General features: G+C 40.9%; 1 protein-coding gene and 1 long non-coding RNA gene across 3 annotated transcripts in view; one reads left to right on the forward strand and one right to left on the reverse strand.

Annotated features, from left to right (window-relative positions):
• The window catches only part of LOC124039848 (zinc finger CCCH domain-containing protein 15-like), a 29,807-nt gene extending 24,153 nt beyond the window's left edge, over positions 1-5,654 (forward strand). The window contains exon 10 of the mRNA XM_046356310.1: positions 5,392-5,654. Coding sequence (XP_046212266.1) covers positions 5,392-5,564 — 173 coding nt within the window. The 3' untranslated portion in view covers positions 5,565-5,654. The remainder of the gene's footprint in view (positions 1-5,391) is intronic.
• A 9,753-nt stretch (positions 5,655-15,407) lies between these two features.
• Positions 15,408-16,555, reverse strand: LOC124039202. Of its 2 annotated transcripts, none has more exons than XR_006839520.1 (3): positions 16,250-16,555; positions 16,083-16,144; positions 15,408-15,927 (listed from the first exon to the last, which is right to left on the reverse strand). It is a non-coding gene; the product is annotated as an uncharacterized LOC124039202 (long non-coding RNA). The 2 variants fall into 2 exon arrangements; XR_006839519.1 differs by having other exon boundaries at positions 16,033-16,144.
• Positions 16,556-16,631: the final 76 nt, after the last annotated feature.

Below are 16,631 nucleotides of genomic sequence, written 5' to 3' on the forward strand. Positions count from 1 at the left end.
CTTCTGAAGAATAATGCCTCATGAGCTTAGTTCAACTATCGTACCCTGTCAGAATCCAAAATATACGCTTGTCTTTACTCCAATATTTGTAAACAAAGTAAAACATGGTTAAAACCAGGGATTGGAACGGATTTTTCCCCCCCAATCGTTTCATTTTGAACAGAAGCCACAAAATAGACCAGCAAAAGAAAGTTCTGAATCGGTTCAACCCCCAAAAAAGTAACTGTTTTATATAGTCTCTTAAGTATTTTTCCCTTTCCCCCCCCTTTTTTTCATTTTAGCTTTAAATGAACTTTAAATAAATATTAAATTACTTCACCAATCAGTGCGGATTGAGCAGGCAAGCTAGTTTACATTTATATTATTATATACCATTTTCACCTTAATTTAACCTTTTTGGGATAGGGGGCGGCATTTTCACTTCTGGATGAATAGCGTGCCCAGAGTGAACTGCCTCTACTCTGTCCCAGATGCTAATATATGCATATTATTATTAGTATTGGATCGAAAACACTCTGAAGTTTCTAAAACTGTTTGAATGATGTCTGTGAGTATAACAGCACATATGGCAGGTGAAAACCTGAGAAAAATCCAACTAGGAAGTGGGACATCTGAGGTTTGTAGTTTTTCAAAGCTTGGCTGACCGAATACACATTGAGATATGGATGAGGTTGCACTTCCTAGGGCTTCCACTAGATGTCAACCGTCTTTAGAAACTAGTTTGAGGATTCTACTATAAAGGAGGGGCTCATGATACCTCTGAGTCAGTGGTCTGGCAGAGAGCTTTGGTCTCATGACGCGCGCTCCCGACTGGATTAAGTGCTCGCACCTCATGAAGATGGATTACTGGGCTGAACACGATACCAACAAGTGGCTATTTGGACATACAGTGGGGCATAAAGTATTTAGTCAGCCACCAATTGTGCAAGTTCTCCCACTTAAAAAGATGAGCGAGGCCTGTAATTTTCATCATAGGTACACTTCAACTATGACAGACAAAATGAGAATTTTTTTCTCCAGAAAATCACATTGTAGGATTTTTAATGTATTTATTTGCAAATTATGGTGGAAAATAAGTATTTGGTCAATAACAAAAGTTTATCTCAATACTTTGTTATATACCCTTTGTTGGCAATGACAGAGGTCAAACGTTTTCTGTAAGTCTTCACAAGGTTTTCACACACTGCTGGTATTTTGGCCCATTCCTCCATGCAGATCTCCTCTAGAGCAGTGATGTTTTGGGGCTGTTGCTGGGCAACACAGATGTTCAACTCCCTCCAAAGATTCTCTATGGGGTTGAGATCTGGAGACTGGCTAGGCCACTCCAGGACCTTGAAATGCTTCTTACGAAGCCACTCCTTCGTTGCCCGGGCGGTGTGTTTGGGATCATTGTCATGCTGAAAGACCCAGCCATGTTTCATCTTCAATGCCCTTGCTGATGGAAGGTTTTCACTCAAAATCTCACGATACATGGCCCCATTCATTCTTTCCTTTACACGGATCAGTCGTCCTGGTCCCTTTGCAGAATCCCACCTCCCACCGAGGTGCTCTTATTCTCCATGGACTTTAGTGTCCCGCACTTTTTTTGAGTTTGTGCAACAGGATGCAAATTGCTAGAAGGCTAGCTTTTTCAAACTGCCTGTGCACATTGGTTCCTAACTTCCCAGAAAAGTTGCATATCGCAGGGGCTATTTCATGCTAATGCAGTACGTCACAGGATGTTTTTGTGCTGGTCAAGGGCAGGTCTGGAGTGAACGAAGGGCTATATCTGTTCTTGAATGGGGCATGCTTATTTAATATGGTGAGGAAAGCACTTTTAAAGAATAACCAGGCATCCTCTACTGACGTAATGAGGTCAATATGCTTCCAGGTCGATTAGAAAGGCCTGCTTACTGAAGTGTTTTAGGGAGCGTTTGACAGTGATGAGGGGTGATTGTTTGACCGCGGACCCATTACGGACGTCAGTTAATTCACATATGGTGTCCAGGACACAGTTAGGGGCTGAGGGGTGGTCTATAACAAGCGGCAACAGTGAGAGTTATTTCTGTAAAGGTGGGTTTTTAAATGTAAAAGCTTGAACTGTTTGGGTACAGACCTGGATAGCATGACATACCTCTGCAGGCTGTCGCTGCAGTAGATTGCAACTCCACCCCCTTTGGCAGTTCTATCTTGGTGGAAAATGTTGTAATTGGGGATGGAAATGTCAGAATTTTTGGTTGCCTTAGCCAGGATTCAGACATGACTAGGACATCAGGTTTAGCAGAGTGTGCAGTGTATAAAACAAACTTAGGGAGGAGGCTTCTGATGTTAACATGCATGAAACCAAGGCTTTTGCGGTTACAGAAGTCAACAAATGATAGTGCCAGGGGAATAGGAGTGGAACTAGAGGCAACAGGGCCTGGATTAACCTTTACATCACCAGAGTAACAGAGGAGGAGTAGGATAAGGGTACGACTCAAGGATATAAGAACTGGTCGTCTAGTGCATCACATGCGTGATGAACAGACAAGTGTAGCCTATGTGTAACGATGTGAAACGGCTAGCTTAGTTAGCGGTGAGCGATGGGTAACGATGCTTCGAGGGTGACTGTTGTTGATGTGTGCAGAAGGTCCCTGGTTCGCGCCCGGGTATGGGCGAGGGGACGGTTTAAAATTATACTGTTACATTGATGCTGTTGACCCGGATTACTGGTTGCTGCGGAAAAAAGGAGGAAGGTCAAAAGGGGTGAGTGTAACGGATGTGAAACGGCTAGCTTAGTTAGCGGTGTGCGCTAAATAGCGTTTCAATCGGTTACGTCACTTGCTCTGAGACCTTGAAGTAGTAGTTCCCCTTGCTCTGCAAGGGCCGCGGCTTTTGTGGAGCGATGGGTAACGATGCTTCGTGGGTGACTGTTGTTGATGTGTGCAGAAGGTCCCTGGTTCGCACCCGGGTATGGGCGAGGGGACGGATGTTACATATGGCAGAAGTGTGAAGCCTGAAGAGCAGGCTTGAAGCACTAGGCATCTTGTTATGACATTGCATTATCTCAATTGGGTCCACAGAATTATACCTAGGAGGAGCAGCTTCTATGAAGGGACTTTGAATGTCCTTTTGAGCTAGCTAACAACTTGTGTGTGCAGAGCGTCACCAGAATTAAAAACATGTTTAACCTTTTTTTTTGTAATGAATATATCCAATTTGAAACGTGATAACTAGGCCTATAGTAATCCTTAACTTCTTACGACTGAAATCCCGTTAACGGGATCGATTTGACAACAGCCAGTGGAAGTGCAGGGCGCCAAATCCAAACGTCAAAAATATCATAATTAAAATTCCTCAAACATACAAGTATAATACACCATTTTAAACATACATTTTTTGTTACCACAGTGTCCGATTTCAAAAAGGCAACGAAAGCATACCATGCGATTATGTTAGATCAGCGCCTAGTCACAGAAAAACAGCCATTTTTCCAGCCAAAGAGAGGAGTCACAAAAAGCAGAAATAGAGAAATTAATCATTAAACTTTGATCTTCATCAGATGACACTCACAGGACTTCATGTTACACAATACATGTATGTTTTGTTCGATAAAGGTCATATTTATATCCAAAAATCTCAGTTTACATTGGTGCGTTATGTTCAGTAATGTTTTGCTTACGAAACATCCGGCGATTTTGCAGAGAGCCACATCAATTTACAGAAATACTCACCATAAATGTTGATGAAAATACACGTGTTATACATGGAATTAAAGATATACATCTCCTTAATGCAACCACTGTGTAAGATTTCAAAAAAGCTTTACGAAAAAGCACACCCTGCAGTAATCTGAGAACAGCCCTCAGGCACCAAACAAGCCATACAGATACCCGCCATGTTGTGGAGTCAACAGAAGTCAGAAATAGCATTATAAATATTCACTTTGATCATATTCATCAGAATACACTCCCAGGAATCCCAGTCCCAAAATAAATGTTTGTTTTGTTCCATAAAGTCCATAATTTATGTCCAAATACATCCTTTTTGTTTGCGTTTAGTTCACAAATCCAAATTCATGAGGCGCAGGCACTTAGTCCAGACGAAAAGCAAAAAAGGGTATATTACAGTTCATAGAAACATGTCAAACGGTATATAGAATCAATCTTTAGGATGTTTTTAACATAACTCTTCAATAATGTTTCAACCGGACAATTCCTTTGTCTTTCGAAATGAAAAGGATCATGATTTAGCTCATGGCATTCTGCCAGACCTCTTAGTCAAACAGCTCTTATTCACTCCCCCTTCACAGTAGAAGCCTGAAACAAGGTTCTAAAGACTGTTGACATCTAGTGGAAGGCTTGGGAAGTGCAATCGGACCAAATTTACACTATCTTGGATAGGCAAAGACGTGAATACCTACAAACCTCAGATTTCCCACTTCCTGGTTGGATTTTTTTCTTAGGTTTTTGCCTGCCATATGAGTTCTGTTATACTCAGACACCATTCAAACAGTTTTAGAAACTTCAGTGTTTTCAATCCAAATCTACTAATAATATGCGTATCTTAGCTTCTGGGCCTGAGCAGCAGGCAGTTTACTCTGGGCACCTTATTCATCCAAGCCACTCAATACTGCCCCCCAGCCATAAGAAGTCAAGTAACGTTCAAAAAGTGAATCCATTCTTTTGCTAATAAAAACCTCTCCGATCTTATCACTGTTTTAACATCAGTACAGTACCCTATACTTGGTAAGGGTAGGGAGCCTGCACACACACTGACATATTTTCAGCTTGTGGGACTAGAAATAAATGCTTGGAACGAAAAATAATGTTAACTTATTTCCATGCTTTTAAAATAACCGTTCTGTTCCCGCAACAATATGGATCACTTTCGTTCCAGGTTACATTTCTGTTCCTTGAAAAAATGTTTTCGGTTCTGTTCCCTGAACCGATTCCAACCCCTTAAAACTATAATTTTGATATCATGGATGGTCACTCCTTGCATTCATAGCGCTGTATGAATTTGAGTGAATTCCAGCCAAATCCCATAGCTTTTTACCGAAATGGACAGGGAGAACGCTTTGTTTCAACTGAGGATTTCCCCTTTAATCTATACAGTGTTTGTAAGCTATGTAATTGTAAACAATTGAGTAAAACAAGCTTATATTTTGGGTTCTGATGGGGTATGACAGTTGAACGAACTGTCATACCCCACCATGAGGAATTTATAAGTTGTATTCTTCAGGAATCAATGGCTATATTAAAAGTCCAAAAAGATAAATTCTAATCCCAGGTGCCCCTTGCACAAAGTTGAATGACTCCCTTGCCACGTCACATGCCATTACAATTCCGTTCATGGGTCACAGCACAGATGCTGATGCCTTTGACTGAGGAGATGTGATGTTCTGAACCTGTGCCTTGCACCATCTCCCAGATGACCAGCTGAACGGTGCTTGCGGAGGTGTGGAGGAGAACGGGCACGATGGTGAAGACGAGACTCTCGACGACAAGGAAGCAGAGCCCGTGCCTGTGGACGAGAACCTTTTCACCGGCGAGGACCTGGACGAACTGGATGAGGAACTCAACACACTGGACTTGGATGACTGACAATGATGACTTCTAGTAGAACAGTGCCTCATGGACTATGAATAAGAGATGTCTAAAACAGATTCACAATAAAACATCCTGATGATCACATCTTGTTGCTGCTGCTGTTTCTTCTACCCCTCAGTGGTCCTGATTGTGAAAAGAGTGAAAAGGATTTGAGGGGGTACATCTTGAATTGGGTTCATGTGAAATCACCAGTTCTTTCTGGCGGTCCTGAATCCTGTATATTGATTTTGGGTTCTATCTAATAAACATCCTCCTGACTTGTATTATTAGACCATACCATGACAGATTGTGCAACTCCTTTTGAGCAGGTACAACAGGGACGTAGGATTGTAGTGTAAAAAACTGATTGAATAGCAGATTAAGAGAAATTCCATATTCATGAAATTATTTTACACTTTTGGGATCTACATATATTGAGTTTTACAGAATAAAACCCATGACGTAGAGACCATGAGGAATACATCCTGGGCCCGGTTTCCTGACAGCGATGGAATTGAAGGCTTATGAGTGTTTTTAACGATGCGTCTTTCCTACAAAGACCGACAATGTTACATGCATTTGCCAAACACCACGTAAAGAGAATGTTCGCCAAGTGTGTCGATATTGATAGGAGCGAAAGAAAGGCAAACATTGCTCTTGGGTCAGCTTTTTCCATTCATCTTACCTTAACATTAGAATGATTCCACAATACGGACAATTAATCAGAAAGATCTCACCAAGGAATGCAAATATTGAGGCAGCTTATTCTAATGCTTACCCTATAATACACTAAATAAAGATTTGGCACTTTGCACACATGAAATATTGAGGCATTACAGACATCCTACAATTAACAAAATAGAACATGGTTGGATGAACATGACATTTATAAAGTATTCTGACCCCTTGACTTATTCCACATTCCGTTACGTTACAGCCTTATTCTAAAATGGATTACATTGGTTTTTTTCCCTCAATGACAAAGCATAAACTTTTTGTTTTATTTTAGCAAATGTATTTAACTTATGCCATTTATATAAGTATTCAGACCCTTTACCACTTTGTTGAAGCACCTTTTGCAACGATACAGCCTCGAGTCTTGAGTATGACGCGACAAGTTTGGCACACCTGTATTTGAGGAGTTTCTCCCATTCTCTGAAGATCCTCTCAAGCTGTCAGGTTGGATGGAGAGTGTCGCTGCACAGCTATTTTCAGGTCTCCAGAGATGTTCGATCGGGTTCAAGTCCGGCCTCTGGCTGGGCCACTCAAGGACATTGAGATTTGTCCCGAAGCCACTCCCTCCTTCACCCCAGTCTGAGGTCCTGAGTGCTCTGGAACAGATTTTCATCAATGGTCTCTGTACTTTGCTCTGTTCATCTTCAACCCATTCTTGACTCGTCTCCAAGGCCCTGCCACTGAAAAACATCCCCACCGCATGATGCTACCACCACCATGCTTTTTTTCATTCAGCAAACCTGATTGACCATTCTTTTCATGATTTTGAGCCAGCAGTCTCTGAATGAGCGACTTCCCTCCTTCTTGAAGTCGTGCAATACTGTAGTTGAGATGAACTTCTCTCGCCCTTCAGACACTTCCGAAAGCACTGCGGCTGTCGTAGCAAGTAAAACATTGACGTGCAGAGTGCACTCTGCTTCCGATGATACATCTTCCTCTTTGTGGGGGACTGTCACCCCTTACTATGATGCTAATGGCATTAGTCCAGCAACTGACCCAATGACTGGTGAAACACCTTGCGATATCACAGACAGATATCCTTGTCTCAGTTCGCAGGTACTGAAGAGGTTGCCACACGCGGACACTGTGGTGACTGACAGGCCTCGACATCCACTGAGCATTTTGAAGCACAAACACCAGGAGATTTGGTTGAAAGGTTACAGCCATTCTCATAACAATGTGGCCGCTGACAACTCGTACATGGGGTCCAACCTTTTCCTTGGTGCTTCGGATTCTGAACAGGTTGCAGCCTACCTGGATACTGGTTTCTTTCCCTTGGTATGTGCACTTGTGTAAGCACAAACACACACGTACAACAGAACACTTAGTGAGAATTTATTTCTTGGATCACCTGAAGGGTCCGAACAAAATTCCAGCCTTAAAGTTGAAAAAAAAAAGTTTCTCCACGAGGTCATCCCTGTAGACTGCCTGAAACTGGCTTAGAGCTGTAGATTATCATGTCGTTATCAATTTTTTGATAGTGCCCTAAGCAACACATCTCAATTTAGGAATGCCCTAGATATGACATTAGACAATGCCATGATAGGATCATTTTGCCAAGACCATGAACGTATATAGAATACAGTCCAATTAGATGATTATGGTGTGATAGCTATATTTTGTATACGTTTTTTTTTCATTCCTTTTTGATTAATTTCCCTTGACAAGTTCCCCATACAACCATCACTTAGTGCCACAACACCGCTCATTTGGGAAGAAATGTAATTATGTATTTCATGAGTGTGCGTTTTTAATATCTGCCTAAGTTACTGCCTAGATCCACCAGCCTGGACGACCAGACGACGGGTCCGGAACGTCAATCCCAATCGGCCTGCTCCATTTGCAGAAATCCTACCGGGTTGACCAACAGAGGGGGACTGTAACGACGTTCATCAACCGGACATCCACTGGCTATCCTTGTGGTGGACGACTTCACTTTCAGAGAGCTTACCAAGGGAAACCACCAGAGGGGGGCCGCAATGGCGATCATTAATCATACATCCACTGCCCATCCTTGTGGTAAACTGCTCCACTCTGAGAGCCTACCAAGGTTGACCACCAGAGGGGGACTGCAACGCTGATCCACAACCAGGACTTCACATGGTCATTATTTTTGTCGGTTTGCAACTTGCAGGATAATCACAAGATTGAACCCACCAGAGGGGGACTGTCACGATGTGGCCCTTTTGTGTGTATATTGTGGCTCCCCCCTCTCCCACCACAGGTTTTACAACGGTCATAAATTATTGGTAGAAACTCTCTTCGCAGCCATGGAATATGGAGCGAGAGAGCCTATGGAGAACAAGTACATTTTTCTTGCCCAAAACTCTTAATCCCCCAAATTGGAGAATTAAACAATATTTCTATTTTTGAGAATGTTGGAATTGTCCGGGGGTATTTAAAGAACAATCCTGTTGAATTGGTTTCATTGTGTGACATAAGGAAAGACAGTAGAACAATATATAACTGTGTCTTCGGTTGTGTACACTTCTCAATTATGGGGTTTGAATGTGATGGTTGTATAAAATACATGATTGAATATGAAACTGTGTGAGAAGATGTAATGTGATGCTGGCCTTCTAAACAAGATACTTAGATATAACGTTTACTTCTAGTCAGTGGCCACACCCCCGTGAGGCCAGACATTACATCAGGTGTCATAGAACTGCCCCTTCTTCCACAGAGTATAAAACATCCCTTGACAAAATTCACATTAGACTAGAAAACATGGAGCTGTCACTACATGTTGAAATGGTTAAGCACTACAACTCTACCAAAGGACAAGACCAGAGAACGTAGAGATCATTCCCATGTTGAAATGGCTTAGAAATCTACAAACTAAAGGAACAATTATTCAGACTTCAGCTGTTTAAATACTTTACTCCGGTAAACGCAACCATCCTAAGAACATTTCTGAATGGTACTCTGAAGTATCCATCCTAACAATCTACAACTTTGATCTCTGGTGGACAAACCAGAGGCTCTCTGTTGACTGACTACCCAGCAGATGGACCGGCAATAGCAGAGGGACAACAAAGACACATACTTGTAAATATGTAAATTGCAATTTCAAATGAGCGGCTGTTCATGTTAAAAGTATTAGCAATTTCTATGAGTGTAGTTATCAACTGTATTACAGTACTGAGTTTCCCGCTCTTGAACTGTCCACACCTGTCTTATCAGCTTAGCCTACTAGGGACTTTATTATTTATTTTTTTACCCCCTTTTCTCCCCACTTTCGTGGTATCCAATTGTTAGTAGTTACTATCTTGTCCCATTGCTACAACTCCCGTGCGGGCTCGGGAGAGACAAAGGTCAAAAGCCATGCGTCCTCCGAAACACAACCCAACCAAGCCGCACTGCTTCTTAACACAGTGCACATCCAACCTGGATGCCAATGTGTCGGAGGAAACACTGCACCTGGCGACCTGGTTAGCGTGCACAGGAGTCGCTAGTGCATGATGCTAGTGCATAATTAGTTTCATCACGTAATTAAATTACACACAGATAATTGATTTGATAATATACACACATTTAACAAACTCTACTTTAACAAACGCTACGACACAAGTTTTAAATGCGGCAATAGTTATTCTTGCTTTCATCAACCAATGGTTGCCTGCCACATCGGCTGACAATTTTCTATAACGTGGTTAGCTGATGCGTAAAATACTTTGCGTATTTACTTTGCATTGTAAGATCTGGCATGCGTCCAGCAATTTAAATCAGTTTTTATGTCACGTGCAACCAGAGGAAAAAAACCTCTAGACCACCTTTACTCCACACATAGAGATGCAAACAAAGCTCTCCCCCACCATGGATTACAGGCAACATGGGGCTAAATCAGAATTTCTTGAGATTTAAAAAGGTGTTCCTCAGTTTTCGATTTTAGCAAGAGAAGAACTTACCAGTCCAAAACGATGTCCTCTCCGTCCAAAAAGTGTGTAACATGCGCGGCTCCTTCCAGTATGAATCTTCAATGGTGAATGACCCTCTTTACGCTGGAGTTTACTACATGGGTTGGTCTTCCAACACATAACCATTACATATTGCTGTTTACCTCAGCTCATTGTCTATCGACCAAGCTAGATTTCAAGACGATCAGTGGTCAGTGGGTTAAAATACAGTCAATCAACGAAACAGTGGTCATATCATTGGTGCACAATGATGTCATTACTTGTCTTCAAATCGGCTTCTTTCAGTCAATACGTCCCGTGAAATGACCCATCACGTTTGGTTGTGTTACAAACAACCAGTTGATTGCAATGAAACCAAACATGACTGGATAAGTCACGTTTAGTGTGTGCATTTACATCAAATGTGTTGGCGCAAATTGAATGAGACGGAATTCACGACGCAAGGGGTTCACAAAATGTTTCGTGTTAGGCTATAAAAATGGATTTTCTCAAACAAAACACCATTCATTGTGTAACAATGAGCATTGGGATTGCAAACGGAGGAAGATAAAGGAAGACAAACAGTGGAAGAAACTATTTATTTTATTGCAATTTGTGATTTTGTTACGCCTGTGCTGGTTGAAATAGTTTTTTTTATGGGGCTCTGTCCTCAGATAATCGCATCATATTCTTTCGCAGTAAATCCTTTTTTAAATCTGACAACACAGTTGGATTAGTAAGATTCTAGGCTTTCGAAACGTGAGATACTTGTATTTCCATGAATTTTTAATATGACTATTTATGTAGCGATCACCGTATGTTGTCGAATTTAATCCCGCTAACGGGTTCGGTGCGCAGAGAGGTTAACTAGTTGCAAGGTCTTACTCACATCGGCTATGGAGAGTGTGATCACACAGTCATCCGGAAAAGCTGGTGCTCTCATGCATGGTTCAGTGTCACTTGCCTCGAAGCGAGCATAGAAGGCATTTATCTGGTCTGTTTGGCTCGTGTCACTGGGCAGCTCCGGCTGGGTTTCCATTTGTAATCCGTGCTAGTTTGCAAACCTTGCCACATCCGACGAGCATCAGAGCCCATGTAGTAGGATTTGATCTTAGTCCTGAATGGATGTTTGCTTGTTTGATGGTTCGTCAGAGGATGTTGGTCTCTTTTTCCAAATGTGCGCTGTATAATGCATTATAAAATACACATTAAACACAATATAGAGTACCAGTCAAAAGTTTGGACACACCTACTCATTGAAGGGTTTTTCTTTATTTGTACTACTTTCTACTTTGTAGAATAATAGTGAAGACATCAAAACTATGAAATAGCACATATCATGTAGTAACCAAAAAAAGTGTTAAAACAAATCAAAATATATTTTATGAGATTCTTCAAACGTAGCAACCTTTGCCTTGATGACAGCTTTGTACTATCTTTGTGTTCTCTCAACCAGCATCATGAGGTAGTCACCTGGAATGCATTTCAATTAACAGGTGTGCCTTGTTAAAAGTTCATGGAATTTCTTTCCTTCTTATTGCGTTTGAGTCATCAGTTGTGTTGGACATGGTAGGGGTGGTATACAGAAGATAGAGTTATTTGGTAAAAGATCAAGTCCATATTATGGCAAGAACAGCTCCAATAAGCAAAGAAAAATTACAGTCTATCATTACTTTAAGACATGAAGGTCAGCTAAACATTTCAAGAACTTTGAAAGTTTCTTTAAGTGCAGTCGCAAAAACCATCAAGTGCTATGATGAAACTGGCTCATATGAGGACTGCCACAAGAAAGGAAGACCCAGAGTTACCTCTGCTGCCGAGGATACGTTCATTAGAGTTACCAGCCTCAGAAATTGCATCCCAAATAAGTGCTTCACAGAGTTCAAGTAACAGACACATCTCAATATCAACTGTTCAGAGGAGACTGCGTGAATCAGGCCACCATGGTTGAATTTCTGCAAAGAAACCATTACTAAAGGACACCAATAATAAGAAGAGACTTGCTTAGGCCAAGAAACATGAGCAAGGGACATTAGACCGGTAAAAATCTGTCCATTGGTCTGAAGAGTCTAAAATTGTGATTTTTGGTTTCAACAGCGGTGTCTTTTTGAGACACAGAGTAGGTGAAGGGATGAGCTCCGCATGTGTGGTTCCCACCACGAAGCATGGAGGAGGAGGTGTGATGGTATGGGTATGCTTTGTTTGACACTGTCTGTGATTTATTTGGAATTAGTTTTGCCCATATTTTTAAATCAGCAAGGGATTACCTGTCGGCATTTTCTTCCTACGCCAACTGAGAAACTCAGGTTAGAATAAATTTCACAACTGAAATAAGCAAAACAAAGACAGGGTTTTGGTGCCAAATATTCTAGCACACAAACTCTTTATGGACAAACACTCCAGTCTTATATCCAAATCTGAACAATTATTATGTAAGCTTCAAAGCTGCATTAATGTGATCTTTATCACACCATCTATCAATATTGCTCTCCTAGTGGCATGCGAGGAGATCTGTGGCTAAGGAGTGAATGCAGAAATCTCTGTCTCAGTGTTAACTGAGCTCTTTACCCTTAGCCTCCTCTCTTGTAAATGACGAGGTTTGATGTGAGACAAGCAACTTGTCAAAGGTGGTGGAGACATGTAGGCATTTTCTGCCATGTGGCAGTGACATACCACTGAATATTGGGCCCATTAGGGGCTTATTAGTGGATAAATGACAAGGGAGCTCAGCCATGCGCGGAGATGGACAGAACCAGAGACCACTAATCAAGCCTGTCTGATAGCCTTATGTCAAATTGTTAGCCAACTGGTAACCCATGACAACGGAATGAAAAGTTGCAAGTCAATTTGAGATCAGTGTGCTGTAAACAGCCTTATAACTTGCCTTGTGGTGCTCCAGAAGGAAAAGCGAGGATATGTCTATATAATATGTATTTTTTTTATGTTGTCGTGTTTGAAAGACAATTGTGGAAGCTAGGACTGGTTTCCATCCACACTTGAGTTTGTACTTTCAAATGACCTTTTTTAAGAGGACTCTAATAACCTGAAGAGCTCAATTGGCCCCTTTTGGCTGTACAAAAGCATTGATAGTTGCATCTAAAGCTACATTCTGAAATTCGAAAAACAACAAAATGGTAGCGCTGACATTTTTTCATTTACTGAGGGATAGTGCTCGTTATCCCCTCTCAAATTTATAGACAGTCCTCTAGATGCAAGAACTGATAGTTCATGACATCTCATCCACACGCTGGTTTTAAAAAGGAATACGACCTTTTACTAGGAAATCCATTTACCAAAAAATAAGGGTTCCTCAATGATTCTTTGGAAGGGTGAAGGTTCTATGTGGAACCATAATGATTAAAAAAAACATTGAGTTCTTCAATGGTTCTTTACATTTTGCTCTTTTTGTGGTAATTAAAATGTAGGGGAGTAGGCTTGATACAATATTATGGGGCGTGGTTTGCTTACAGCTCTTTTTGTTCAACCGTAAGTGAGAGCGTCATTCCAGTTTATCTAATGTGTTGTGTTATGGGTGAATATATTATATATGACTATGACCAGTGACAGTGTCTTGTGAAAGAGGCTTTGTGTCAATTGAGAAAGGTCAGTGGTTCTCAATTCTCTCATCAGGGACCTCCAGCTGTTAGTTAACTCACTTGATTCAACTTGTCACTTAACAAAATAAATATTGGAATTTTAGCAATAAAATATATACAGAATAACAAATCCTGTATGGTTATTCAAAAGGATCTACAAAGAACCTTTCAGATTGAAATGTTCTTTATAGAACCATTTTCTATAAAGATTCTATGAAGAAAAATAAAGTGTTCTACGTATATACACCTGTTCTGAAAGGCCCCAGAGTCTGCAACACCACCAAGCAAGAGGCACCACCAAGCAAGCAGCACCATGAAGACCAATGAGCTCTCCAAACAGGTCAGGTACAAAGTTGTGGAGAAGTACAGATCAGAGTTGACTTGTAAAAAAAATATGCAGAATATCCCACAGAGCACCATTAAATCCATGATAAAAAAAATGGAAAGAATATGGCACCACAATAAACCTGCCAAAGGGGCCGCCCACCAAAACTCATGGACCAGGCAAGGAGGGCATTAATCAGAGAGGCAAAGATAACCCTGAAGGAGTTGCAAAGCTCCACCGCGGAGATTGGAGTATCTGTCAATAGGACCACTTTAAGCCATGTACCCCAAAGAGCTGAAAAAAGCCATTGATTAAAGAAACAAATTAGCAAACACGTTTGGCCAAAAGGCATGTGAGAGACTCCCCAAGCATATGGAAGAAGGTGCTCTGGTCAGATAAAATTGAGCTTTTTGTCCATCTACATCAACATGTCCTTGAAGACAAAGGCAGAGACCCTGTCTATGAACCAATCATTGCATGTCCGTCCACCCCTGTCATTCTCTCGCATACCCAAGTACAGGCATGGACCCAGACACACACACGCACAGCTTTAGAGCTGCCAATCATGTTGAGGACAGATCTTTGAGGGAGGTAGGGCATGAAAATAGTAGTTTATAATTATTTCTCTCTCATCTCTTGGTCCATTCATTTCATGGACATGGACTTTCATTATGATTATTACGGTCATGTCACTCGTTATATACTTAGGCTACTGTAACGCGTTCAACCAATTAGCAAGTCAGAAATGTCAGTTTCGTAGTACCGACAAGCACTTGAATGCAGTATTATGCTGGCTTCACATTCTCGTGGGAAATGGCAAAATGGGAAGTTGTAACTCCGACATGATTGTGTTCAAGTGCTTTTGAAGTCTGAACAATTCTTAAACCAATAAGATTGGTCACATAATTTTCTAATTTCCCACTTGTAATTCCTATTTGGAGGTTCATTCAAGTGAAACTTCCCAGTCTAGGTATTCCCGAGAACTCCGATAGTATCTGAACGAGGCATTAGTATGTGTAATAGCGGCCTACATACAGCGGGGCAAAAAAGTATTTAGTCAGCCACCAATTGTGCAAGTTCTCCAAGATGAGAGACCTGTAATTTTCATCATAGGTACACTTCAACTATGACAGACAAAATTAGAAGAAAAAAAAAATCCAGAAAATCACATTGTAGGATTTTTTATGAATTTATTTGCAAATTATGGTGGAAAATAAGTATTTGGTCAATAACAAAAGTTTATCTCAATATTTTGTTATATACCCTTTGTTGGCAATGACAGAGGTCAAACGTTTTCTGTAAGTCTTTACAAGGTTTTCACACACTACTGGTATTTTGGCCCATTCCTCCATGCAGATCTCCTCTAGAGCAGTGATGTTTTGGCTCAACAGCTTCTACACAGCTTGTTAATTAATGCGGTGGGATAAAATTAGATGTTTCTAGGAGGGCTTAAACAAATCTACAGTGAAACAAACATGTACACTTTATACACATATTTATTGTCATTTAGAAAGACCACAGTAACATGACAGAATTTGTGCAAATGCGACGAAATCTGCTAGTGAATATTAAATGTACAACAGTAGTATACGGTAACAAGCAATACGTGTTAAACATGTGGCACAGGCAATCATGACAGCCTCTTTATGAAAGGCCTTTACTTATGGCTAAACAGTTTTCTACACATCTTATTCATTAATGATGTGGGCATACCCAGGATTTACATGCAGGATGGTTGATCTACACATGGAGGGAAAACTTCCGGTGAGCCGGAATCCCCCAGCTGTATGTGGCCTTCTGTGCCGTTTTTTTCGCCGGGGAGGAGTCTGAAAGAAAATAATACATACAAAATAGGTTATTAAATATAAAAATATGTTAGATACATAAAATGTCAAATACATTTCAGGTATAATACGATATATTAACAATACATAGTTAAAATGCTTTTTTGGCGCTGGCTGTTCTGACAAATCGTGGATACCGAGGGCTCTAGACTTTTTTCATCAAGCGTTCCAGATTCTGCAGGGCCGGTCTCGTTGGAGTCTGAAAAAACATTATTTGACATTGTTTTAACAATTTCTATCAAAAGAGGTATGTATAACTAATAAAAGACGTATAATTAATAACAAATGTATAATGGTCTCATACCCGTATCCATAGAGCGCCAGTTCTTGAATCCGTACATTTTCAGCCCTGTAGCCCTTCTTGGGCCAGGGTGATTCTGCGCAATGCACTTGGGCCACAGTTTTGCGTTGGTTGTTGGGGCATGGAATGTGTAGCGAGTGGGTTGAGGTTCCCGGGGGAGTTGTCGTGACGTTTACATTCTCTGTTCTTGGTGTTTGGAAAACCTTTCATACAAAAAGGCATAATACTGTCTGTTTCATCGGTTCCTCCGATGTCGTTCAGAGTCCCTAATGCATCCAAGTCACCCGTTGTGTCAGTTGTCCATCATACCTAAAAGAAAAAAAAAAAATATATATATATATATATATATATATAAAAAATATATATATATTTTCAAAAAAAGGTC

The sequence above is a fragment of the Oncorhynchus gorbuscha genome, linkage group LG07 (assembly GCF_021184085.1).
Source record: "Oncorhynchus gorbuscha isolate QuinsamMale2020 ecotype Even-year linkage group LG07, OgorEven_v1.0, whole genome shotgun sequence".
NCBI lineage: Eukaryota > Metazoa > Chordata > Actinopteri > Salmoniformes > Salmonidae > Oncorhynchus > Oncorhynchus gorbuscha.